Genomic DNA, 27,854 nt, shown 5'->3' with positions numbered 1-27,854 from the left:
TGTCACAGAATAAAAAAGTAATGATCTTCAGATACAGTGGTATAATGAACCAGCAGCCAGTGCAGGGCGCGGCGCGAGCTGGCACGTGACTGTATCGCACCAATTATCGCGACAAGCGACAGCAACATGTCGCTCTATCAAAGTGTCGTTTAATGCTACTAGATATAGATTTAGCCACTATTGCCGAGGACTCCGTTTAACAGCAATGGCCGCAATATTGCCGGATGAGAAAGGAGGAAACTACTGCCCGGAAAGTAATTACCTTTTCAGTTCATTAAAAAAAAAGATTCACCATGTTCACGATTGAAATTCAGTTAACCTTTTACGGCTGCTTTTACTAATAAACTCCCCAAGTTAGCCGTCCACCGCAGTTAGATCCCTGCCTGCCAAGTGTAAGCCGAGATAGATAAGCTAGCTCGTTTTTATTTTAGCCTAACTTTTCCACTAGCCGCGAGTCTAAAATATTTGAGGGGAGTTAACTTAATCTAATTTAAGATTAAGAAGTGAAAATTGATGATAAAATAGTGGATTTCCCAGTAGCCTCAGAGTACGGGGTCTGGCGGGTCATGTCGCTGGGATGTGCTGGGTCGCAGATACCGACCTATTTGGCTGTGGTTAAACCGCCGCTAACCGCTTATACTGACCCGTGTGTTTGGCTGTGGTTAAACCGCCGCAAACCGCTTATACTGACCCGTGTGTTTGGCTGTGGTTAAACCGCCTCTAACCGCTTATACTGATCCGTGTGTTTCGCTGTGGTTAAACCGCCGCAAACCGCTTATACTGACCCGTGTGTTTGGCTGTGGTTAAACCGCCGCAAACCGCTTATACTGACCCGTGTGTTTGGCTGTGGTTAAACCGCCTCTAACCGCTTATACTGACCCGTGTGTTTGGCTGTGGTTAAACCGCCTCTAACCGCTTATACTGATCCGTGTGTTTCGCTGTGGTTAAACCGCCGCTAACCGCATACGCAGCCATCGGCCGAGGAAAGAGGGCTTTACGGGTTTTTAATGACTGGCTTCGTTGTGCTGGCTTTTCTGACCGAAACAGAGTTTCAGAAAGGGATAGATAGTGACAAATTGGCAGTTAAATAGCAGTAATTTACAGTTATTCATCTGCCATTAATACTACAATGATTAACTGTCAAGGGCCGTGGTCACCGCATTTGCCTCCATTCACACAGCTCAACTAAGTGCGAACTGAATCAAATTCAACCATCATTTGAATCATTAAGCAAGATTAATTTAATCCAGTGAATCATTTAAGCACAAAGAATCCAACAGCAAAAGCTATTAAAACCACGTCAAGATTAGTGTTTGGGTTTGTGAGTAATTTATATGTGGTGAGAGTAATAGATTTGATTTCATTATTTGGATATATATAATAATAAGGAAGGATGTTTGTGCTTATTCGTGTTGCATAATATTTAAGGAACTGTAATTCAATTGCATTTTAGGCAGATCAAACTGCTTTCTGTAAATTGCCAGTTGTGATAATAACTCACTAAGTTGCCTTTCTGGGCTTTATGGTTTTAAAAAGGAGTATTGTAAAAATTGTACTGTATTTCTCTCAGACTCCTTTTAAGGGTGTCTACCTCTGCGGTGTTTGTGGAGATTACCTGCTCTCCCTGTCTGACATGGGTTTCCTCCTGCAGTCCAAAGGCATGCATTTGGGTTTATTGCTGTTTCTTAATTACTTGTAGAGTATGGTTGTATTGAAGGTATTGTATTTCCCTGTGACAGACTGGCATCCTGTCCAGGGTGTACATCACAGGGCACAGCGCTGGGAGACTCGCATCCTGCCCAGGGTGTACCCCAGCCTGGCGTCCTGTGATGGACTGGCATCCCATCTAGGGTGTACCCCTGTCTTTTGCCCTGTGATGGACTGGCATCCTGTTCAGGGTGTACCCCAGCCTCGTGCCTACGGATACACTGACTTTTTCAATTGAACTTGCTGCATGGATGTACATTACGTCACAATGAGTTCTAGATCTTTTTCCTTTAATTTGTAACCCTAGAGTATGATGGAGGACTCTGGTACCTGCGGACAGCTAAGCTGGCAGTGGCAGTTGCCATAATAAAGAGCAGGCCGAAGGGGCGGACTGGGAGGGAGCATGCGGAGTTCCTGGCCAGCAGACTCCACTGTGAGGACAATGACTGGAAGGCGAAGGCTCAGGGGCTGCAAGAGGAGGTGCTTAGACTGCGGCAGGAGCTCCTCCTCAGCAAGGCTCGGGCGGAGATCATGGGGAGCAGCGTTGCCGGTGGGTACACGGGCCGGCCAGCTGGGTCTATTCTATACACAGGAAGCTTTCAGAGAGGTTATGTAAAGCCTTTGGACAAAGCTGTTTAATACATATGTATTGCCAATAGATGTTACACTTAATATTTGTCAGTAAGGGTCGCAGAGGTACAAATTTACATATGAAAGCAACATTGTGTGGCTGTACTCACACAGAACGGTCTGTGTTTTAATCTGCCAACAGTGCAGCTTAAACTTTGTGAGCAGTTGGGCCTGAATAAGAGACATATTCACCCGTGCATCATAGGTGGTTTATAATACTTGTCATTAATGGCAAAATAGGTTTGTTTCATAATTTCTTTAAAAAAGGGCTGTTGAGTATAAATTAGTGAAGGTCTGGGAGAACCTGCCACCTATTCTCTCATTTAAGAGTCCAATTGAAATCTCCCTGAGAGCGGATTAATGGGTTTCGACATCACTGGCACAAAGTTGCCATGGGGACAGGTTTATAAATAAACAAAAATATTTTTCAAGCGAATGTGACTGAAACTAAACAAAATGCATGATGATACCCAGTGACAGTTTGTATTAAAAGAAAAGCCTGGAATCTTTTTGCGCTTTGGGAATTGGATGGGGTTGTAATTTGAGGGCCGTTGTTGTCACAGGAGAGATTTATTGACTGACTTGAATTGTTGTGGGATGATAAATAGCGGCCGCTTGATTAGCATGCAGTGTCCAGAAATTTTACCCACAACCCTTTACTGGGAAAGCAGCTGCAAGATGGACGGGCAGGTATTCAGAAATTCAGATCTGTTCTAATCGTTCAGCTGTTTTGTTCGTAGAAATGATCTGAGGTGGTTTGATGCACAACACAGGAGATCCTTCGATGGATGGGCGGTGCCAGGCAACTGAGGAATCCCTGTGGAGTAGCGCTCCCTGGGAAGGCGATTCTGGCTTTGGGACAGGCAGTAGTATGGAGGTGCTGCCCCTGAGTGCGTATGCTGAGGTGCCCCAAGCCTCGCATTGTTCTTTGCCACCTGCTCCCTCCTTCAGCGCATTGCCATCTGAGCGGTCCTGTGCGGGAAGTCATGGTCGCTCCATGGAGATAGCTATGCTCCATCACACGCAATTCCTGCACAGCCTAGTCGGCCTGGGCCAGGCGGCCGATAGCAGGGACGGCCCCGTGGTCAGAGACGCGCTGTGCCAGCTCCTCTCCTGCATGGTTGAGGCCTGGGCCGACCCCCGTCTTCTCCCACCGGCTTCTCTGATCCTTCGGGCTGCACGGGTGGTTGGCCAGGCCCTGGAGTCCCTGAGTGGGCCGGCATGTGGCGAGCTTGTGGGACGAGCAGAATCCTGCCTGAAGGAGCTGACAGCTCTGCTGCTGGACAACACGCGGCTCAACTGGGTAAGGAGCGTCGCTCGCAAGCTCACGGTCCAGATCCTCTCAGCTGAGGTGGGACTCTCCGATAAGATGAAGGTATCATTCGGCAAGTTTTTCAGCAGGAGTTGTGCAAAAAAAAAATATTTAAAATCAGACGTATACTGGGATATAATTGAAATAATTACACATAATACAACATGCTTATAATTTCAATCGTCAGCTAAGGTTATGATACCAGAAGACAGAAGACAGAGCTTTAAGGATGAAATTATACTATTAAAGTTTCTGACAGTGCGACTCACCCGAAACATTTGCCATGAAACTATTTTTGACATTCCTGTGGACAGCACCTAATTTAAAATCCTGCCTTTTTATGACCTTTCATGCAGAACTGTGCTGTTCATCCTCAAATAAGAGACAGGTAGGTTATCAGTGGCCATCTTAGAATGTTGTCATTTTGACTGTGTTCAGAATTCATAACAGATCTATAACTATCGGACTCATTTTGGTAATTATACTTCCGCTTTGTTATCATTAGATTATTGTCATCGCAAGAAGTTATAGACAGTAAAAAAGTTATGCAAAAAAACTATTTCACTTATAGGACTTTCTGATGTTTTCTGAAATGTAATTTGTGGTTTTCCTATATTGTAATGCAAAAAACGAAAGCAAAAATACCTTTAACACACAGTGGGTGTCATGTGGTTGCATATTACACTTGTAATTCTGAATGCACCTGCTGCGTGTGTCCATCTTTTGCAGAAATGTACCTTTCTGTTGTGGAATGTCGGTTGAGGTCTTTTTGCCCGGAATCTAAGCATTCTGTCCGCTGCCTCATGATTTGCACTCCCTCTCTGTAACAGCCTCCTCACTCAGTCTCGGACTGGGCTTTCCAATTAGGAAGCACGGCACAGAGCCGAGCCTGACTCGGGGCAATCATATACAGCATTCCTCTGGCTCTGGGCAATTCCCCTCACCTTTCCCCCACACCCATCCATCCATCCATCCATCCATCCATCCATCCATCCATCCATCCATTTTCTGAAGCCGCTTATCCTACTCAGGGTCCTGAGGCGGGGAGCAACCCAGGATGGGGCACCAACCCGTGGCAGGGCATCCCCCACGCCCCTTTACCCATAATTAACAAGTTCTGCCTTCTAGCACTCCAGCGCATTATCTCATTCACGGCAGCGGAATTTCCTGGTGCCTGTAGCCTGTACACTGTATGCATAATAATTATGCAATGTGTGTTTTACAGATTTTAAAAATTGCTTAACAGACACAACATTTTACGCATTGCCAATTCAACAGTAAATGTTATATACAGAAAGACTTAGATTTGTATGCTACAAGGGGAAAATATTTTCAAAAACATAGGTGTGCACATTTGTTATGCAAAGTACAATTTTAGATAATTTTTTAAATTCATGAACAATGAACAAAAAACATTTTCACATAATTCTAAATAATTATGATTTTAGCAATGAATTCAGAAGCTTAACAAAGGAAGTTTTACCCTTGGAAATACTTTCATTTGTTAATATAGCTGCCTTTCTTTTCTAACCCTCGTATTACCCTATAATCCATTGATCCTGTCAGTTTCTTTTATGTCACTGTGCCTAATTTCTGGAGAAGCATCCAAGACAGCTTCCCACAAGCTGTTCGGTGACATGTACTGCTTTCCTTCTGTGTAGATCTTCCACTTTAGGAATACCACTGCCTGAGAGAGGTATCCTCCAGGAATTTGCAGTAGTTTCTCGAGTTCATTTTCAAGCATTTCAGGTCTTCTACCTGAAATGGTCCAACCAATTTACTTCTTATAATTCCAGCCCATATTATTATCGCTCCCCCACCTTGGTGTGCGATGCCGGTCAGCAACTCAGCCATGGCCCCACCCATCAGGTCCAACCAGGGTCACTCTCATCTCATATGTCTATAAAACCTTTGAAAAATCTCTCTTCATATATTTCTTTGCCCATTCTTGAAGCTTTCACTTATGATTTTTATTTAAAGGAGGCTGTTTTTCTGCCTTTTCTGACCCTGCCAATCATGTGAAGCACTTTGCACCTTGTACTTCTGCAGCATAAAGGAAGTTTGCAGTCCTGAAAGATGGTGGCACTTAAGGCTAAAGGGTTCCTGCATACTTCCTGTTTAATTCTTCTCAAGTCTAGTTACTTTACGTAATTTCTTCTCAACTTGCTTTTTTGCTTCTCTGCGGTCTCATGCGCAGAAATCTTTTGACTTGTGCTGGGATCAAGACGCGACACCTTTGCATTTCTTCTGTTAGGTCTCCTTTTTGACCCATTTTTACAGCAGCAAAAATCTGCCTAACAATTTTTGAACGCCGGAATTTAAGGCTTTCCTCACTTTAAGCCACACCCTCTCCCAGTAAAGCAATTAAGTCACCTGGAAATGTTCACACTAAGTGAATAACACAGTTAATGTGATTTTAATTTGACAAAAATGCTCCTGCAGATGATCTTCCATTAGAATACAGACTTGCATAATAATTGTGTACACAGTGTAGTTTTCACATTCGTGACCTGAGGATGGCGCTCTCGGTTGTTTTAAAATAACCAGTCCAAGATTCAAATAATGCGTTGCTACAATACTTCCGAATAAGTGACGTAATTTAAGCAGAAATGAATAGGGATATTCTGAAAGACCTAGTGTTTGCTGAACTGTAAGGGTATTTGTTCATTTACACTTTTAGACGGTGTGGTGCTACTGACACGACATAAATGAATGTAAGCTTTAAAAATAATTTAATATATAGCGGCCTTAATCAACCACGCAGTCCAGTTAAGCTTGTTACCAGCATTTTGGATTGTTCGACTTTACATTTAAGACCTACAGTGTACTCGTAATCTTTTTTAATGGTATCGTTTGAGGCCGTGTCTTCTCTGCAATGTGGTAAAAAAAATGTGAAATCAATTAAAAGCTGTCAGAGCGCCATATGAAGTGTGAGTGAGTGATCGGGTGCTGGGTACGCACCTTTAAGGCAGCTTCCCTCCACTTTTATAGATCTGAGGAGAACTTTAGAAATGACTGTTAGCCGTTCGATTTCCCGGCTTCTCAGCTCCTTGCATTTTTCAGTTAAAGTTGCAAATGCGTTTTCTCGCTCCGCAAGGACAGTGTGCACTACTGAATAATGGCTTTCAGAGGACCTGCCATTCAGATAAATTACTATGGACAAACTCAGATATGCTGGCCGGAGCAGTGCTGTCAGATCATGTTGATGATGTGATTATAGAAGTTTATATTTTGTGAGATTAGGTTATCAGACTTGATTAGATTAAACTGACAGATTTAGACAAAAAGCATGAATCGTATTACAACAGAGGACTCTGTGGAGGTGTCCACTGACAGACTGTAAAAACTGTGCCGAAGGCCAGGAAGTCACCAACAATTCAATTTACTCCAGATGTGGTCACCTTAACAATGTCCGCGTGTCCTGAGTGCAGTGGTGATGTTTTTGGGATTCTGTGGTGCCCTTGTGTATGTAACTGAAATTGTCATTTGAGTCATAATTTGAAAGGATTGCAGAATGAATGTGCTTTGAGGTCATTTAGGAGCGATGAAGCTGCTGTTCTGCTTTATCAATGGTTCTGCTGCTCTAGTAGTAAATCTATTGTAAACGTTATATTGGCCTTTTTTGTTTATTAGATGCCATCTATTCGCCAGTGTCTCTTGATACCCATATAGATTGGATCTCTCCAAATTGCCCCTTTTCCGCCTTAGTCTCCAGCCATCCTAATAGCTTGCTCTGTCACTGGGTGATCGCTCCTTTAAAGAGGCGTGTCGTTGGATTAATTCTATCATTAGAAGCTTTTTTACAGATGGAGCACGAGTGCTTTTGTGAGAGGAAAGCTGCAGCTACCAGGCTTTTAACTTCTGTACCTCTGGAAGAAGGTTAAATAACGATATCCGTCCTTGTGTCTATTGCCTCTACTTAGGTCTTTTAGACAAGAATTCCTGGCTGCTAGTTTGATTCTGTTTTCATAACCCCAGAAAGCTTCTGTTAAGCAAGCTGTTCAATTGCTACATCTGACTCCACCTGGCATCATGAAATCAGTGGCAAAAGTTTTAATTTCACAATGTCAATAAGTACGTAATGTGCATGAGGCCATTGCAGTTCAGCGGTCTGACTGATCAGTGCTCATTTACATTAAGGCATACAATTGTGGTGAGAAGTTTACATGCACTCATCTGGGGCATGAATGTTATCTTAATTCTGGGCTTTTAATGATTTATTTGAACCGTTTTTTTTTTCCAGGGTGGAATGATCATGCAACATACATCTTCAGTGATTTTTAAAAACAAGTATTGGATGCAAGTTTGAATTTATTTTGTATTTTCTTTAATCCACACAGGGTCAAAATTATACATACAGGCTCAAATATATACATACATTCACCTAAATCTTAAGAAGCGGTGCTGAAGGTTCTAGAATGTCTTCTAACTTGACAAGGCCAAAGCCTATTAACTTCTCGTTAGTTATCATGATTGACTGCAGCCGGTAGTTTCTCTTTGCCGGCATAAAAAGAATTTGTTTGACAGCACTCATTAGACTGATCAATACTCAGAACAATGGGAAAGTCCTTGTAGCTCAGTGAAGATCTAAGAAAGAGAATTGTAGATTTACACAAGTTGGGTAATTCTTCAACTTCACCTCAAATCATTCAGCTAGACGGTTGAAACATGGACACCATTGGGCGTTCCATTTGGAAAATTGTCACAGCGAACCGGGGAAACGGGAGCAGGGAGATGAGGAAGCAGGGAACGAGGGATTTCCCCATGATGATGGGGAAAACATACCTAATGCAGACTTAAATACATAGGACTAATGACTATAACAGGAAACAGCTGGTAAACACGGGGAATCCACATGGGGTAGATGAGGGGCATGGCACACGGAAGGAGCGGACGAGCGAGGCTTGACAAAAATCCCAAGATCCCAAACACACATCAGAACTGGTTTTGGAATGGATAGAGCAGCCTAACATTACGCTTCTGGAATGGCCTTCCCAAAGCCCCAACCTCAACCCTATTGGAAATTTGTGGGCTATGCTTAAAAGCCGGGTCTGTGCCAGGAAACCAACCAGTTTGAATGAACTCTACCAATTCTGCCAAGAAGAGTGGTCAAATATCCCGCCAGAATTGTGGCAGAAGCTTGTTGATGGCTACAAAAAGTGTCTGTTTGGAGTGAAATTCGCTAAGGGACATTTAACCAGATATTAGAGGGCGTGTATGTATATATTTGAGCCTGTACATGTGTATAATTTTGACCCTGTGTAGACTGCAGAAAATCCAAAATATATTTGTGTACCCAGTTCCTGTTTTTAAAAATCATTGAAGATGTATGTCGTATAATCATTCCACCCTGGAATAAGAACGGATCAAATAAATGATTAAAAGCCCAAAATTAATGACATTTATGCCCCTGATGAGTGCATGTAACCTTCTGACCACAACTGGAAGCTTCACCAGGTCTTATTTACTTATTTCCTATGTTCTGCATGCTGATGATTGTTCATGTTCATCGTCACGTGACCTGCATTACTCCAGCTTCTCTGCTGCGGCCCGGACTCTTGTCAGGTGGCGTACTTTCACGCCGCGAAACGATCCTTTTAGAGGCAGCACGTTAATCGTCCGGAGGCAGCGTAGGAGAGGAAGGCGAGCTAGCCCTGCCTGGCTGGTTGCCGCCTTGCGGGCAGTGTCGGCTGCCAGCTTGTTATTCTCACAGGGCTCCCTCTGCATGAGCTGTGTGTGGGTCTTGGGTCTCGGATTGGCAGCAGAGTGAGTCTTGGCAGCAGAGAGGAGGGAAAACGGCGGCAGAGGGACCGACTAGCTATAGAAGCCTCTCTTTTGAGGTTTTCAGTGCCCCCCCCCCACTGACCAAAATTGAACCAAGCCCCCACCTCCATTAAAATATACCCCTAGTGAAGCAGACAGTGTTAAAATCACTGGGCACACAGTGACACTCCTGGATTATTCAGCCAGGCCAGGACGTGCCACAAGGATGATTGACAGAACCACCTCCAATCAGAATGGCCAGCAGGGTCGAAGTGGAGGTTGATGCTCAGTGTCTGCTGCCCCTGATAGGCCTGCCTCTAACTGGCTGGTTAAGTGCTGTGGGGATGTCAGCACCTGAGGCCCAATGAGCCCTGATTGGCCAGAGAGAATTGCAGATTATAAAGGCCCAGTCTTGCTGAAATGTCACACACGATCAGAACAGATTCTTTTTCCACGCTGGTCGTTAGAGAACGCTTTCATTTCTACTTTTGTTTGGGGGATGGCCGCTTGCCTGGGTGTGTGGGTGTTTTGCCTAACAAAGCCACATTCGTTTCTCGCATTTTCTGCAGCATAAGAATTTTTTTTTTCTATAAGCAATCAAATGTGTATAACTTGTAATATTTGTGCTTTTGTGGGCAGTAATATTCAGTGATTCTTACTGATCATAACTAGCACCTTTTGAATGTCCTCACGTTCAGGGGGTGGCCGGTATATCAGACCCTCTATCAGATACCCAGAAACTGATGTTAGTGTGTTGGCCCCTCTCTCTTTTACACACAGGTTACCAGTTGCAGTCTCTAGTTAGCTTCCTGTTTATGGTTTATTGGAAGGAATCTCCTTAAATCCTGGAATGACTCCCTCTGACTTCTGCTTATCGCAAAACACAAGGCACATGTGAAGCCTGGATTCTGTATCGCGTTGTTAGCCTATATTTGAATATATGTGTATATTTTATAATTTTTTTTAGAATTTTTATTTCCTTTGGGATCAAAGTATCTGTCTGTCCAATCTGTTGTAGTTGGTTAGCCAGGATTTAAAGTCGTATTTTACATAGAACATGCCGACAGACTCTTGCAGCCACCCTAAAGCGGTTTGCGCAGGCAAACAGGCGTCGGACTGGGCTGTTGGTCTTCATGCGGCCGGGGCTGCGAGGGAGCGCACTGGAGCGCTGCTCCGTCAGCAGCGCATAAGGCGGATCCTCTGCTTAAATGATCGTGACCTTCAGGGTCTTTATGTCAGTGGCGACTCCTTGGTGCGGATGTTCGTGTGCGACCTGCTGCAGTGTCGGCAAGGCCAGGGGGATATGAAGATTGTAAAGGGCATGTTTACGGCTCTCTGCACTGTCTTCATGTGTTTCTCCATGTGCTGTGGGGACTTGCTGATGCTCGTGTGCCATCATTTCAGCAGTCAGGAGATGGTATCACGGTATTTTTCACAAGTCACCATAAGGATGTGTGGGATCTCACAAGATTGTCTTTATATTTTATCTTTTTCTTTCTTAATCATCTGTCTGCAGTAATAGCAAATGAAGCTTCTCGTAAAGTCAAGCCAGAGGCCTTTTCTGTTTTTAAGATTAGTTTTCAATAAAACATCTTATTTCTAATTATTTATGACATTTTAACTTTTATTATTCGTTTAATCTGTTATACTGTTCATTTAAATGACATGAATATAGTCCTGGTTGCTGGCATGGTGTTAAAAACCAGCCTGACTGACTAAACACCCCCCCCCCCCCTCCATGACCTGCTGCCCCCCGGAGACGCTGCAGGATGCTTTCCTCATGCGCATGTCCCTCTTTGGTGTGCTTCAGTTCCAGAGGCAGGAGACGCTGGCTGACTGTCTGGCCGCTCTGGGTGGAAGCCCGTCACTGAAGCTGCCGTTCATCCTTCACGCCTTCTGTGAAGTTAATGCCTTTGGGGAACACCTGTTGCAGGTACAATCACAGGCTCCAACCCTTTGTGCTTACTGCAAGCGATTATGCATGCATGCAACTCAGGCGTGCTGAGAATGCAACACGCATGCATCACCTCTAAATTCACTCACTGCCTTATTCATGTCTTAAGCAGTTTTTTTTTCACCTTTGAGTTGAAAGGACTCTTCCTTGTCTCATCCACACAGTGCACTCACATTGTTTAAAGTAATATTGTGTAATTCAAAAAGGATATCTTGACAACACGTAGTTCCTTATCTAATTTCTGTAATGTTACAGTCCCTTATTTATAATAATCATAACTTGTTTATAATTCTTTCAAGTCATGTCAGAAGAAACCCAATCTGATCTTGGAACTTGATAATCGACCTACCTCTGAGTTTGATTCGATCGAGTGTGACTCTGAACTGATTTGGTTTTACTGCTCAGGGTGTGTTGAATTGTAGCAGGTTAACCCTTTGCCATATATGTACATTAAGCCATTAAGGTTCAACACTCTGGCTGCAGATCGGCTCATTTTGATGAAAACGTGAGCTAAAGTGGGCCTTATTTCACGTGACACCAAGCATGCTGCCTCTGACCATGTGCTCTGGACAGATATTCATTGTTTGATATGTGTCAGTGCTGTTGCTTGACTCATACAAACTCAGCTTTCTTGGATTATAAACACACTGATTCTTTGGCATGAGCCATTGTTTAGCATGGAACTTTAGAGTATTACACAATTCTCTGAATGTGGAAATTCTGGCACTTTCTGTGGTACAAAATTTAGCATTTGCTGATCAAGTTCTCTTCAGTGAAGCGTAATTTTTGACGTCAGCAAGCCCGTACCAATTCCTCATTCCAGATGCATAAAAAATGAAATGCATTAGATACGTATGACATTTTTTGATGATGAACAAAGCTCAATAAATATTCAGTAGTTGTAACTGGAATGTATAATTACCCAAATAATTAGGTGTTTAGTATTCTATCAAACTCTTTAGTTTTCTGTCAAGTATTTCGTATTCGGTGCAATGCTGATAGTAGATTACAAGGGTTTTTTTTAATCAAGTACTAAGATTTTCCTGATCGTTATTATAATTTGTGTGATCGGGAGATGCTTGCAAACACCTTCACGTGTTTCTCTTTAATCTAAGTCACCTGTTGACATCGATTTTTGTCTCTTCGTCCAATCTGGGATTTCGGAATAAGGCTCCTGCTTTTGATTTGGCCTGCTGTATTCTAAGCTGTTAGATGGTATCTTTTGACTAGAGGTCAGTCTTTGTGGTCCTCTGTGTTGTAATGTCATTATTGCCTGCTACTCTCAGCTGTCAGCCTTGATCAATAGATTGAAGGGCTTGTTTCTCTGCTCTGGTTAGACCGTCTCTTGTAAGGTACCCAAGTCAAGTTCATGAAATTTCTTCCCTGCTAGATATTCCAGTAAATTGTAAGTGGTATTATTGCAAAGCGGAAGCCTTTAGATCTCACAGAAACTCAGTCATGAAGTGGCCGACCACATAAAGTAACAGCGAGGTCACTGACTGCTGAGGCGCACAGTGAATAATAGTCACCTGCGCTCTGTTGACTCGGTAACTGCAGAATAGATTTTTTTTGCATTAACCCCGGCACTGAGAGTTGGGAACTTCATTGAATGGGTTTCCATGGCTGAGCAGCTGTATGCAAGCCTCGCATCACCAAGCACAATGCCAGGCATCAGATGGAGTGGTTTAAAACATCTCACCACTGGACTCTGAAGCAGTGGACGCACATTCTATGGAGTGATGAATCCAGCTTTCCTGTCAGGTAGTTTGATGGGTGAATCTGGGTTTGGCAGATGCCAGGAGAACTTTTCCTACCTGACTGCATTGTGCCAACTGTAAAGTTTGGTGGAGGAGGGGTAATGGTGTGGGGTTGTTTTCCAGGGGCTGGGCGAGGCCCCTTAGTTTCAGTGAAAGGAACTCTTAATGCTTCAGCATGCCTAGACATTTTGGACATTTCTATACTTCTAGCCTTGTGGGAACAGTTTGGGGAAGGAAGGCACTTTTCTGTTCCCAGTGCACAAAGCAAGGTCCATTAAAATATGGTTGGGTGAGTTTAGTGTAGAAGAACTTGACTGGCCCACACAGAGCCCTGACCTTAACCCCATCAAACATCTTTGGGATGAACTAGAATGGAGATTGTGAGCCAGGCCTTCATGTCCAGCATCTGTGCCTGACCTCACAAATACTCTTCTTGATGAATGGGCAAAAACTCCTGCAGATACACTCCAAAATATTGTTGAAAACCTTCCCAGAAGAATGGCAGCTGTTATAGCTGCAAAGTGGGGACCAACTCCATACTGATGCCTGTGGATTTAGAATGGAGTGCCTGTAGGTGTAATGGCCAGGTGGCCCAAAATTTGTATTCCTATTACAGTCACAGAAAAGCACGTCTGGTGCTCTCATGTTGTGATATGCAGCCACATGTATAGCCTGTTGTTTTGTCACATGATGCTTTCTTGGTGGGAAGCTTGACCAGCTGCAAGCTTATTCAGTTTGCGTGTCTGTCTCAAAGACACAAAGCGGCATTAGCAAATAAGGAAACTAGACAGTGGGTCATTTCCTATTTCCAAAAAGAATGAGTCACTCTGAAATGAGCCACTCGTGGTGTAATTTTACATGTACACACCCTGTAGCCAAGCGAACACCCTAATGAGAGCAAGACGTGGCTGGCAGAACATTCCGCCTGGACATCCAGCAGATCTCTGAAGGATAAGATTGCTTACTGAGCCGGCGAGCAAAGCGTGTGGCTAAGGTTTTGCAGTGTCTTGCTGGTGTTTGCCGCACTGGAGGCAATCGGTGTGAGGTGGCAGCCTGAGAATCTTTGTTTTTCAGTGCGTATCGCTCCCATGATTCACCAAAACCGTCACATGTAGCGTGTTCCACTAACCGTGTTTAATAAGCATAAGGATAAACCGAAATTATACAGATTACTAACTTTTGGGCGTCACAATATGCATCTTACTAATATTTTAGGCATACTAATAATTTGCTTATTGAATTGTGGGCGAAAAATAATGTCCTTACACTGTAGTGCCAAAAAGCCACCATCCATTATCTAAAGGCCTGCAATAGCATATAGTTAGTTGTTGTCAAAATAAAACTTAATTAAATGATCTGTTTGATTTTCTGGAGGAAAATGAATCATTTAGATTATTCAATTAATCGATGAAATAGTCGATAGATTAATCCATAGAAAAATAATCGTTAGTGGCTGCCCTACTCTCCAAACCCAGCAACATCTTTTTCACCCACCGGGTTCCTTGAAGGGCTCAGTGCTGGTTGAACCATATGTGCAGAGAGCATCACTATAATCTTTGAGGGTAAGTTAGTGTGTGACTTGGCTGCGAGCTGACTGTGACACCTGCTAGATCAGCGCAGTCTTCCTAGATATTAGAAGCAATCCTGCTGTTGTGTTGAATTTTGCATTTTGTTGATTTAAATGCATCTACAGGTGACAGTTCATTATGAAATCACCCTCCAGCTTCCCAAGTGTGTCCTCCTGATCTCAAATCAGTGCTAATGTTAAAGTCAATCCTCTGGACTGGCTCTAGGGAGGAAAAATAAACACAATTAATAAACAGGTTCTCGTGTATCTTCTAAGAAAATATTGTCACATAGGGAGGGATGAGTAGATTTTCCGCTGGATCACCTTCCCCGAAGCCCTGCGCACACAGCCTGTTCACAACTTCGCTCTGACAGGTCTAAGGGCAGCCCTGTCAAGCCACTTTTATTTTTAGCGCCCCCTTCTGTCAGCGATTTATTTCAGCATATTCGAGAATCTGTTTCTTTTGGTTAACCCCTTGCAATGAAATGACCACTGTTGCTATGTGTTTCCATCTTGGTGTGCTTGGGGGATCCTGGGAGTTTTACAGCAGACGTGTACTTAGCTGTGTTGCTTTGCTGTACAAGGGCATTCTGGGACTCCTCTTGTGTCACGTTTGTACCTTTGTTTCTTTTCAAAGGCGCGGTAATCGCCGCTGTGGTCCTGGGTTCGCTCCGGGTGGTTCGTGTGGTTGTTTTGCTGTAGCTGTAGCGATATGAGTCACGCTCAGAACGAGGGAACAAAACAAGGGAATTTAGGTCACATGTTATTGGTTTTCTTCTTATCAGCAGGTTGCACTTCTATAAAAATAAAACCTTGAGGGAATTATCACCATAATGGGGGCCGTTATTAAAATGGGTGAGTGGGAAAGAGGCTGGACACCTTGGGGGGGGGGACATCAGGCAGCCTTTAGTGACTCACCACATGACTCACTGAGGCAGCGGTAGCATTTCCACCTGACACGCAGGGCCTCAGGTAAATAGGCGCCATCCCTCATGTTACAGGGTCTGCAGGACAGTGGCTGGTAGGGCGGGTGAGCCTGTGGTGTCTCAAAGCAGCTGGTCTGGAAAGGTCTGTCTGTCTGAGGCGGCAGAGAAGGCCGCTGCCAGCTGGTTGTGTGGGGGTCAGTGAGAGCTGTAGTCTGGAGATGGTCTGTAGGGGGAACAGGCTGCTTCTGCCACAAGAGACCAGAGCGTATACCTCTACCCAAGAGCCTGGATCGGGGGCTGTGTATCCCTGCTGGGAGAGAAGCGTACTCACTGCTTGCTGGCTCTGAATCCGCTCTCTGTCAGCAGGAATCTCGTAAGCCACTTTTCACTGAATGCTCGCTCCTCCGGAGGGCGAAACCCGGAGCAATCGAATGCTACGCGCTTTCATGTGAGGGTTTGCATCAGCAGGGAGAATTGAGGTGGTTAAGTCAGAAACATCTGCTGCACCATACAGCTGTGAAGATGTTAAACAGCAAAACAGTGTCTAACATTATTTGCATAATCTGTATACCTTGTCTGCAGATGAACTAAGGACACTTGTCCCCACGTTTCCTTTGTGATATTTTTAGCCATTAATGACTAAGCAGGTTGTGTGAGTTTGAGCCCTGTGATGGGTCGGTGCCCCATCCTGGATTGTTCCCTGCATTCTACCTGTAACTTCCGGAATAGGCTCTGGACCCCCCTCAACCCTGAATAGGGCAAGAAGTTTCAGAAGATGCATGGATGGATGGACTGAGCAGGTGTTGTCAGGGTACCTTGGTGTCTTGATATTAAAAAGACGTTGTATTTGACTTCTTAGTATAGTAGTGTGTTCACCTGTAGGATTTCATATTTTACAGGGGAGCTGCATCAGTCTAAATCTTTCCTTTTTGTTTTTTTTGCAACAGTGATAAAGTATAGTGAGAGTCATGCATTTTCCACTCATCCTTTCCATCCATCCATCATGTGACCACTTACCACAGTCATGAGTCGCAGGCAGGCAGATGTATTTGAGGACATTACCTGCTAATGTCCTAGAGTGTCGCAGCATGCAGAGTAAATGACGGATAATGGGTAAGATGCCAGCAGGCATCGTCTGTTCAGTCATGTCCTATAAGCACTTATCCAGAACAGGATCATGGGTGCTGGCCCTGGGAAGACAGGGTCTAAGGCTGGGGCCCCGCGAATGCGGTGCCAGTCCATCACATGCGGACATTATTGCACATGAAGGACAGTTTAAAGACACGGATTTCTCTAACTACTTGTTTTACTGGACAGCAAGAACTCGGTCATTTAAGTTTGGCCTGTTGCAATTTAAATTCCTAAACTCTGCATTATCACACAGACAAGCACCCAGTTCTTACCCTGAAGTATGACTTTTTTGCTTTTGATTTTTGGTTGAATCCGCAGTTGTCATCTCTCTCCCCCCCACCACACACTTGGAAAATTGAGGAAATTGTGTAATCGTGATTCAACAAGTTGCCAGTGTTGTGAAAATCGGTGGAACATCAGAAACATCGCCGTTCGGAGTTGCTGTTCTTGTTTTTTTGTCTTTTATGTGATTCTTCTCAATTTTAAAAGCGTAACAGCAAATGTCTTCTGGCTTGTGGGGCGTTTGAGCTGTAGTGCAGTCAGCATGACCTTTTCAGGGAAATTCAAGTGCACCCACACAGCACCCTGAGATAAAGTACGCTCATAATCTCTGTCTGTCCCAGCCACAGCCACATTTAAGAGGAAACCGCGCTCGTAACTCATCTTTATTTACCATTATGTCTCCACTGTAGGAATTATGGCTGTTGGGGGTATTAAAGTATGTGGCATTTTGTTTTCAGGAACATCTTCTTCTGTATTTAGATAGAAAGCCAGACTTTGAGTCTTCAGAAGCCTTACAGGTAGGATTTAGTCGGCGTCAGTATTTGCGGCTCGTCTAATCCGCACCGTTCAATATCAGCGCAAGGTTTCCCTGGATCTGAAGCAGCTTATCATGGCAAGTCTCAGGGACTCTGAAGCAAGTCATTTGCAGCATTGCTCTGAACTCTTATATTTGATTTACTGGCGAGAAGATGAGATGTTTCTCGAACGACTGACACGTAGCGATCATGTGGCCCTCAGGGCACAACGCGGGGGACCTTCAGTGGCCCGTGCCGTAAGAGACAGCGCCGCGGGCGTCTGATTGATAGGCACCTGCCACCCAGCTCAGGAAGGCACGTTTATGGACATTTTGCGTTTTAAAAGGCATGTCGCTCTGCTGTATACTCCTTCCAGAGCTATCAGCATTAGTTACGAGTGGGAATCTGGAAAATATTGAATGATTTACGTTTAATAGACTTGGAGTATAATTTTTTTGCCTATCCTAAACAGTTTTTTCATCTGCATTTCTATTAAAGAGCTCTGCTTGCCAGCACATGGATAGGATCTGTGGATTTATCGGCCTGTACTGCAATCGGTCACACCCTGATGGTCGTGCCTCGACTCCAGATATTAATAGCTGTGGAGGTGGACCAGACCTCTCGCCAGGAGAGACAAGCCGGCTCCCTGAGTATGAAGGATGGAGACATTTAGCCTCGCCTCGCCCGAACAGCAGCTCTCTGCTGCCCCTGACATGTGTGCCCTGACCCCCTCCGCCATCCTTCATGAGCCTGAACTACATCCCCCACTAGCTTCTCCACCTCTCATCAGTGAGATCAGGAGAAACCCCTCCCCCCGCCGCCAGAAACCGCGTGGCTCTCCTCCGCCTTTTGAAGATTAGTTGTACAATCATGAAGAGTGGTAACTGCCGGAAAAGAAAAAGGTCGTCTTTAAAAAGAGCCTCTACCAAAACCGGGGGTTTCCATTGCCTTCCCCACGTCTGTGAGTCACTGGCAGAGCCAGAGGACACGATAACACGTCAGGGCTTCCTTGCCATGTCCCAGCACTGGGGGAGGATCTGCCGGAGGGCTGCTGTCTCTCCGATTTCACGGGAGGTCTGTTTCACAGAAGAGTCTAGAGGAAACCATCGTGTATGTTGGCAGCAGCTGTGAAAGTGGGGCCCTGAATGGAATCCATGGTCGGCGTGACAGCGGCATGGGCGTGTCGCCGTTCACGCCGGGCTCCCGCCTCCGTGTCCACCGTGTGTAGCGTGCATCCGGAAGGGAACCCCTGTTGCTTGACTGCAAACTTACCCACGTAAGAATGTCAGCGTTTGGGTGGCTCGGCACACAACGCTGTCTCCCACATCCCGAGACACATTTCCAGTGGGAATTCGCTTCCGCCGTGGAAGCAGGATGCAGCTGGGTGGGGTCACATGATCCAAGCAAATTACAGAATAAAATTTAAGGGGTGCACCATGCACGGGGATTCAGTGTGTCTTTAGTGCACAGTTTTCGGCGCAAACTTAAATATCACTACTTGGCTGCAAAGATATCGTAATTGGGAATCTAATAACGTGGCTTATCAGCAGTTTTTTATATGTGTATGTAAATATCACAGTACAGCAACACAAAGGTTAAACCGGCTGAAGATGATAGCAAACGAAGCTTATGAACTAGACAGCTGCTACGTCTGTTTACACGACTGGGAATAGTGACAGAAGCATGAGAGGTTTCCCGGAAAATCATCGGGGGGCTCCTGCACAGGGTGCATGTAAAGTACAGGCACTTTTGCACTGCACCACTTCCTGTCGAGTACCAGTACCAAACGTTCCGTACCTAAAGTACCAAAAGAGCAAAAAGGAATTCAGCATAAAGTTCTCACAAACCCATCTAGGAATGATATAAACTGCAAGGATGAAAATGATTATGATTGCCTTGTAGAGCACTTGCAGAGCGCATGCAAAAGCAGCAGAGGTCAACTTTAAACTGATTTTTTAAACATATACTGGATAATCTTTGAAAGGGACATTAATTTTCATTAATTTTCTACAGCTTGCTAAGTTTTTTTCCTTATGACGAAGTAAAAAAAAAAAGTTTTTACCCCAGTGGAAGACCAACTCTTTGAAGTACCATACTTTTGGTACTTTCTTTAAGTACCTGGTGCAGTGGAAAAGCACCCTAATCTTTTCTGGTTGTCAGATGTCAGGTGTAGTGAAAGAAATATGGTTCTTTAATAATGTTAACATGACCACAAGTGTCACCAAGTGCAGCATGTCTTCTATGTGTGATGATATTGGTCTTTTAAGGCAGACAGTGGCAGTGACAATGTACAGCCATAAACAGTCATTATATTTAGTGTAGTTTGTCTTTGGCTCACATGTTTTCTGTGCACATGGTACACAGGTCTTGTTAAGAGGAACACATTTTTTATCAGATTTGCATGCACCACATTTACTTATCGTAAATCGAAGCCCTTCTGAGGTCTTGATGGCTGATAAGCGTTTCATCAAAGCAGAGTACTTGAGAAGAGGCCTGGTTGAAAAAAGATCACGTGTTGATCAAAAGATTAAAACATCTGCATGCTATTAACTCTGGACTGTAAGGCATTGAAAACAGCTTAGATCATGCAGAGGAAATTAAAAGACCCCCCCCCCCACTATCACAGGCCTAGATATTGTGCTCCTTAACACCCAAGCTTCAGAAGACATGGACCACTGATGCTCATCAGCACATCATCAAACTGGACTTCCTGAGTTACAGTTTGTCATCTTATAGATGCTCAGGTGCAAGAGAGATTTTAAGACTTTAAGAAGATTTTAAGAAGGTATTTTAATGACCCTTTAAGAAGTCAAAAGGTTTTTGTGAGCTCTGAAATCTATAAAAACCATTATTTGGTAAACTATAAATGTCTGCTTAAAAAACAATATCTCTACATCCTTTTCTAGAGAAAAAAAACACAGTTGTGCCCCCTGTTAAGCAAGACAACAATAACTAAGTTCTCCACTGAGGAAGTTAATATGAGCTCTCATGGTGTTGGGTTACGATATTGATTATAACTGAGAACAACTCTTTTTATGGAGTTCTTTATTATGAATTACCTCAACTGTGCACTGCAGTCTGCTGAGACCTTCACCAAATGCCATGCTTTCATTAGTTTGATGTGAATCACAGTTCCAGTTGGAAAAGTGCTACCTGAATTCTCCTTTGTGGGGGCATTTAAAATCGAAGGGAGCCCACAGTGAGGGTCAGGGAAGTGTCTGTGGAAGTGCTGAAAAGAGGACTTAACGGAAGGCTTTGTGCAACATTGCACCCCTCAGGTCCTTAGAATCGTAGTGTTTTTAGCGATTCATGCTTGTAATTTACTGGAAAGAAAACAGTAGTGAACTATTGAATGCTCTTCACCCGTCTAAAGGGGACAATCATCTTGACCTGACTTTGGCATTTATTATCCTATATAGCAATTATCGTTTTGTTGATTTACTTAATTTTTTTTTTTTTTAAGAACTTTTCATGTAGCTGAATATTCAGGTGCTGCAACATACTCTAGTAAAAGCATTAAATCCTTCTTGGTGGTTCCTTAGCAGTTCCTTAGCGCTCTTGGCATTTTCCTACTCCGGCCTGTGTGTCCATGGCAGGACACAGAAAAACAGGAAGCACGGCTCAAGGTCCAAGCCTGGCTCATTTTATTGTATTGTTTTAACTAGGTGTTTCAAATCTGTTATCGGAGAGATGTTTTTCCCCGATTTGGATGTGATGTCTTTGTTACATAATGTATTCCTCTTACCCTTGTGAGGAGCAGATTTTCATTTTCTCGGTGTATCCACTTTCCTTCCAAACAGCATACAGCGCTCTGCAGATTGTGCAGTGAAGGCTTTCTTTACCTCCATCTGCTTGCCTGAGCCCATTACCTGCTACACACCACATCTACAGATCGGCGGGGTACAGGAAGCTGAAGGGATATCCATTGTTAATTTCAGTCTGATGTTATAGACCACACATCCTGGTCAAATAGCTTAATGGTGGTTAAGTGATTTAATGGTGATTTAATGGTGGTTATTTGGATAGAAGGGATTCCTTCAACTCAGGATGGACCCTTCTGTGAAACTGGATTTGCGGAATTCGGCATGCTCGCCATAGCTGTTGTGTTCTTATTGCCTGGAGAAGATGCACCTTGCAGTGGTAGCCCAAAGTGGTAACTAAACATCTCCATCTCAAGGAGACCTTCCATTCTACTCTGTGATGGTCAGACCCATTCTGAGACCGCATCATGTAGCCGTCCCGTGGAGAGAGCACATTTTCCAGGTGAAACGCAGTCTATTACTCACCTGCAATGTCATTTGTAATTCATGCTCTGAGATGCTTGCTCACATGACCCCTGCAGACTGTCAGGTAACAGTGCAGGAATTTCAGTAAGCAGCAGTAACCATGGACACGAAAACAATAAGTAATACAAAGCAATGGATAGCAACTGAATTATATCAGAAAGGACACTGAAATTAAGTGTTGACTGGTGAGCAGATGATTCGTTAGATCTGCAGTGCACCTGTGTTTTATTCACAGGCGCTGTTGTGGAACCTTCTGACTTCCTGGTAGAAACTGTTTTCGTGCTGTCGCTTCTGGGCCGTCTCCCCTAAGCAGAGTGGGACGAGATTGATTGTCTGGGGCGACTGAAATCTTTGACAGCACCGCCCCGCTTTTCTGAGTCAGGATGTGATGAACATCTCCTGAAGTGAACACAGATGTGTCGTGGTCATGGCCAGAGCAGACTGCACCACCCTCGGGGTACCATTCTGAGATGGTTTCATACCGTGGTATGATGCATTCAGGGAGAATGGATTCCACTGTGTGGAAGCTGCTGAGAGCTCCTGGCATCATCTGGAAGGCATATCTATGTTTGTTTGTTCTTGGTTTTGTCCAGTGTGAGCTTGTGTGTGAGAGTCACTTCAAGAACCTAGGAATGTAAGCATGTTGACTCTCTCCAAAGCTTTCTTGACACTGTGAATGAGAGTTTTGTCTCCAGCTTCTCTGTCTAGCTCCTTGTTCTTCCTTATGTTGTTCTGGCACAACATCTAGACAGGATCCAGATTTCCTACCTGTAGGCTGACTCACAGTTGTTGGTAACATCATCAGCAAACCTGAAGGAATTTGAGCTGTGTCTTGTCACACAGTCATGAACAGAGGGGTGTTGAAGATCAAGTTGGAGATGGGTTTGTTTACATTCCAGTGAGTCTACAGTCCAGCTGCATATGGAGATGCTAAGTCCCAGGCCCAGAATCTTGGTAAAAAGTCTTGAGAGGATCAAAGTATTAAATATTGAACTGTAGTCTACAAATAGTAGACAAGACTCAACACAGTACATCACCCAGGTAACATCATCCCTGTTTACATTCTAGTCCTCAGCAGGGACTAGAAAACCTGTAAAGACTGAGGGAAGAATTGTCAGTCAAAATACAGGCAGATACTTGAGGAAAACCCATTTCAGTCTGCTGAAGACTTAAAATTGAGGCAAAATGTAATCTTTTAGCAGGGCAGTGATCCTAATCACAAGGCCAGAGCTGTGCTGGAGTGACTTCAGAAGAAGACAGTGAGTGCTCTAGGGTGGGCCAGTGGAAGTCCTGACCTGAATCCTGCCGAGAGTCTGTGGCAAGACTTGAAAACCGTTGTCCACAAGTTGTTTCTAAGCAACTCTGGGGAGATGAACAGATTTGCCAGCAAGAATGGGCATAAATTGCATCAAGCTGGAGTGAACATACTGGCACGCGCTTGGACCAAATTTTCAGCTCAAAGGTTTGAGTACATATGCAAGCAGCATTAAAAGAATATGTTTATGAAACTCACAACTAGTATTATTTTGAATTGAAATATCACTTGGAGAAAAAGATTAATGCATAATTTTGTTATCAGTGAAGTGTATGATTTTCTCAAAGGAATGATTTGGCAAAGCACTGTATGTGGGAACATTGTAACCTTCAGGCTTGTTAAAAAAGTCATATTACATTTACATTATTAATTGCATTTATATGACGTTAGTGTCATAATGGCACTAGAGCTGGGAAGTGCAATGGTTTATGAATGTTGTGCAGAATTGGACTTTAATGGACTCATTCTTGGCGGACAGCATGTCAAAACAGACCGAGGAGGCTTGCTGTAAATCCATCAGCAATCAGCTTGCCAGGAAGTACACAAAATCGCCTGCTTTAGTATTGATTCATGCATTGCTTTGTGTGTAGTGATTAAATCTATGAATGTGCTCCTTGCACTAAGGCTGTTTGTGGTTTGCCCTCATTTTCAGTGCCGTTTTAAAGATGAACATGACATCCTTTGTTGTGCTTTGAAACAGTGCATTGACTTGGAGCTCCGTCTAAGCGGGCGAGACTCTGCACACAGCAGCAGGGCGCAGGCAGATCTCGAAGCCCAGAGCTGCTTTATTTCCCTGCTTTTTATTTTCTGCCTTCACTCCACCAGGAGCTGATCAAACGAAGCGTATGTATCTTTGAAGGGTGAGCTGTAGATGGAACACACGGACGTGTTTGTTTGTCCTGCGTGAGGAGAAGTTTGCATCATAATCGCGTGTCAATCCTGAGCAGCCCGCACACACACACCCGGCCAGGGGCTTGTTAGCCGACCGCGGGTGGAGGGGGTCGATCTCCGCAGGCCTTGGGCCCCGGCGCACAGAAAGCCTATGCATTTAAATGAGTGTTAAGTCCATGGCGAAGGGCTGTCCTTTGAGCCCACAGCAGACTCGCTCTCTTACGGAGCCGGTCGCCCCCTTGGCAGCTCCCAGCAGAGTCCGCATTCCTTCTTTCCCACCTCCTGTGGGACATGGTGTTGTCTCCCCCCCCCCTCCGTCACATTGGCACTGAGGTCTACTTGTGACCTGTATGCGCTGGGCCGATCGCTCCCCAGCCCTTGACTGGTGTCCCTCCTCACTGCTCCTCCCTGCTCCTCATCGCCGCCGGTTAACTGCTTTGAAGTCAGTTCACTTCCTCAGCCAACGTGGAGGCGAGACCTTATCCGTGTGTACAGGGATTCTGCTGAAGTGCTTGAGGATGTTTTTAAGTAGATAACGGTTTGCTCTGAAGGATCGCCCGCATTTTATGTAGTGTGTCTTTGTATTTAGTTGTCTCTGTTTGCTAGTAAATGTGTCTTGATGCCATTAGAGGCTGTTTAAGGTGTAGAAAACCTAGAGGTAGTTTTCCCATTTACTTTTAAATTAAAGACACAATATAGTGTCTAGTTTCACAGAGACCTGTGAAACTAGGAGTTTAGATCTAGATCCTAGATTAAGGCTCTCTGTGTTTACGTCTTAAAGATGCTCCATCTGCACTAAAAGCATACGTTGGCACAGTGATGCCTCTTAAGTGAGATGCCCACAGTTCACTTGAGGGCAGAGTAGCCTCGTCCAAAGAAATGCTTAAGAGAAGCCCAGGCGGTAAACTTAACACAGAACTGCCTGACTTCTTCCTCATTGGCTAAAGGTTGCCTAGCGTCACTCGTCATGTGACTTGTCATGCGGTCCAACCGTGAAATAAGTTAGAAGTTTTTAATTTGTCGTGAAATATCAGTGTGCATCCTTTCCTTTCTACCCGTTTCCATTTATCTTCTCACATTTGAATAGCCGTGACACTAGCCTTAGCTAATAGGTCGGGTTATAGAGATTGATATCTGCAGTAGGAAATGCTGAAATAAGTAACCCCCCCAGGCCCAGCTCACACGCAGTGTCCGGGGCTCTGCAGCTTTTTAAATGTAAATATTTACAGCCTTTGCTGCTTGGTGTCCCCTGAGATCAGCGCCTCCTGTTTTGCTATATGGGGATGGATTTCAAAGACGGTTTTGGGGAGAGAGATGCCGCGCTTTCTTGTCCGTCCAATCCAGTATTCCCACCCCATTTCAGAGGCAAAACAATCTACTTTTTTGAGTCAGGCCTTTGTAATTATGTTTTGTGGTGAACTGGCTGGTTAGCTGCTTTTGTCTTTGCTGTGGCGGGGAGCTTATCGGGAATTTATCAGGCCCCATGGTGTTTTCCGGAGCACGGCTTGGAGCCGAGACTCCAATCAGCTCAGCTGCTTAAATGTCACAGGGGCTTCACACTGCCAGGCGGATTCACAGACGTCGTCCGCGTCCAGCGCTGTTGCAATCCCGGCTGCCGCGTGAAGCTCTCATTATGCGGCAGCTCCTGTGGATCAGAGCGGGCAGAGGGGCTGTTCAGGACCTGACATCCAATAAAGAGGGAAAAAAATCACAGCCGGCTGCACGAACCCACACAGGTCAACTTCCCTCAGAGTTTCTGCCAGTGTTGTTTGAATGGCTGGCACTGCAGATAGAATGAGGACGAACAAAGAGGTCTTCTGCGCTATGTCTTCCTACTCTGGTGACCTTATGAGAAAAATAAAAACATGCATAACAAAAGATGCTGAAAGAAGATGGACTTCAGTGTCTAGAGTGTGGAGAAGATGTTGCTTATTTGTGGCTCTGCATATTAAAAAAATGCCTTTGCTTTTCACATCCTGCTGTTTTTCTGCCAGGAATGAACATTATTCTCTATGGTAGCAGTCTGCCGGTATTGTAAGGAGTAGCCTGCACCTGTGTGTCCTAGTTAACCATTTCCTGGTCTCTGTTTACTCTCTTCTTCTCCCAGGTTTCAGTTCTGTCTCATCCCTTCTTATGTTTTTTTAGCAGCATGCAGTTGAGAAAGTTAGTCAGTGTTTGCAGCTGTTGCGGTGAAGGGCCTTGACTGAGTATCCGATGGTGTCATTGCTCTGCTGACTCCGGCATTCGAACTTCTGATCCTTTGGTCACAAGCACCTGCAGAGCGGTTTACCACACATGGACTGTACTTCTGATTCTGTTCGGTCCTTCGTGCTTGAAAGAGGGCTTATACTAGGTTTTGGACTCATCTAGGAACAGACTGGTTTGCCTGCTGGGCCGGTGTTAATTAACCCTGTGGTGTCTGTTCACTCGTAACATTCCGCTGAGTCTTTATGATGCGTGTCTTGATAAAGTGGCTCCTGCTTTGTGTGAAGGCTGCCAGATTATCTGGAATTGTCACTTTATGAATAAAAATGCCTTCAGCCCAAAAATATGATGTTATCGTGACTATTTAATTTGTGTGATGCAGAAAGAGCTCTGGTCTTTGACCTCACTTTAGCAGTATTGTAGGGTGCTGTTGAATTGCCAGATGGGCGGATATTGAAGTGTCTATGTAACGCAGCTGTCGAATGTCTAGGGAGGAACAGAAAATACATCCTGTTCAATTGCTACAACAGCACATTGTATCTGCCTTTTTAAAACACACCAGTCTATCCTTGTGAGACGTTAAGCGCGTGATGCACCCAGCCATTATACATACCTGAAAACAGGGCATTAAAGTTGAGGACGTGGAGAAACAGCTCTTGCAGTACCGTGGCTGCATAGTGAGGCACCACATGTTTGCTCCTGAATGCTCCCTGGACAAGGTCTCTCGACCAGATGGTGCTGGATCTCAGCGCTGGTTTGCCAGACTGGCATACACAGTCGTGGGTAGAGAGGATCAGGCCTTAGCGACGGCATGTGATGGAGCTGGTTTCCATGGCGCCCGTGACCTTGGTGCTGTTGATCTCTTTCAGAGCCTGGGCGAAGGGCTTGGCCAGTTCGATGTGGCTCGGTACGAGAACTGCTTCTACCTGCTACGAGTCCTGGAGCGGCTTCTGCTGGACGAAAGCTGGGAGCAGAGCAGGTTGGCCTGGGAGGGGAGCCCCTTGCTGAGCTCCGTGCTCAGCCGCCTCGAGGTCAATGTGCTGCGGCTGTCGGCGGACTTCCCGCTGCTGGCTATCTACATGTGGAGGATGGGGGCCTGCCTCAAAGGCGCTGGGCCCTGAGCAGCATCCCGTCCTCCTGCTTCTCTCTCGTAGAGTGTTTGTCCCGGGAGGGGGGCGGATCCATTGCCCACCCAGCCAGCAGGCCAAACCCACATGACCAAAACAAGTCCTCCATCCAGCTCGTGAAACCTTAGAGCACAAGGGTCTGACATTGGTGCTACGACTTTTAAATGAACACATTTAAAGAGAGAGACATCTTTTTTAAGCACATCTTTTTTTTTTTAGCACATTAAAGGAAAGCTGAAAAGTAAAAGATTTCTAATGTGCACCCATTTGCTTTTTCTCATTTGTTATCTCCCTTTGCGATTTTGATTGTGTCAAATTGGAGAGGACTTTCCATAACCCCCCCCCCCCCCAAAAAAAAAAAAAAAAATCACATCACAGGTCTAACACCCTTTAGAGAGCATCTTCTGAATGGGGGTAGGAAATGCGATAATTGCAGCTAAGTGAAAATCAATGCGATGCCCCAAGGAAGACAGAAAGGCAAACCTG

The 27,854-nt window shown here is 44.7% G+C and overlaps 1 protein-coding gene across 3 annotated transcripts; it reads left to right on the top strand.

Annotated features, from left to right (window-relative positions):
• The first annotated feature begins 122 nt into the window (after positions 1-122).
• Positions 123-27,565, top strand: mei4 (meiosis-specific, MEI4 homolog (S. cerevisiae)). Of its 3 annotated transcripts, XM_048985107.1 has the most exons (6): positions 123-254; positions 2,015-2,257; positions 3,111-3,640; positions 11,223-11,345; positions 27,111-27,220; positions 27,396-27,565. In XM_048985107.1, exons 1-6 carry the CDS (start codon positions 206-208, stop codon positions 27,457-27,459), a joined length of 1,119 nt encoding a protein of 372 aa, XP_048841064.1. In that variant the 5' UTR covers positions 123-205; the 3' UTR covers positions 27,460-27,565. The 3 variants fall into 3 exon arrangements, with proteins under 3 accessions (XP_048841064.1, XP_048841063.1, XP_048841065.1); XM_048985106.1 differs by having other exon boundaries at positions 27,111-27,495; XM_048985108.1 differs by lacking the exon at positions 123-254 and adding an exon at positions 1,300-1,317 and having other exon boundaries at positions 27,111-27,495.
• The last annotated feature ends 289 nt before the right edge of the window (positions 27,566-27,854 follow it).

This window comes from Brienomyrus brachyistius, chromosome 19 (assembly GCF_023856365.1).
Source record: "Brienomyrus brachyistius isolate T26 chromosome 19, BBRACH_0.4, whole genome shotgun sequence".
Taxonomy (NCBI): Eukaryota; Metazoa; Chordata; class Actinopteri; order Osteoglossiformes; family Mormyridae; genus Brienomyrus; species Brienomyrus brachyistius.
The sequence above is the reverse complement of the archived record's forward strand: the minus strand, read 5'-3'. Positions and strand labels throughout refer to the sequence as shown.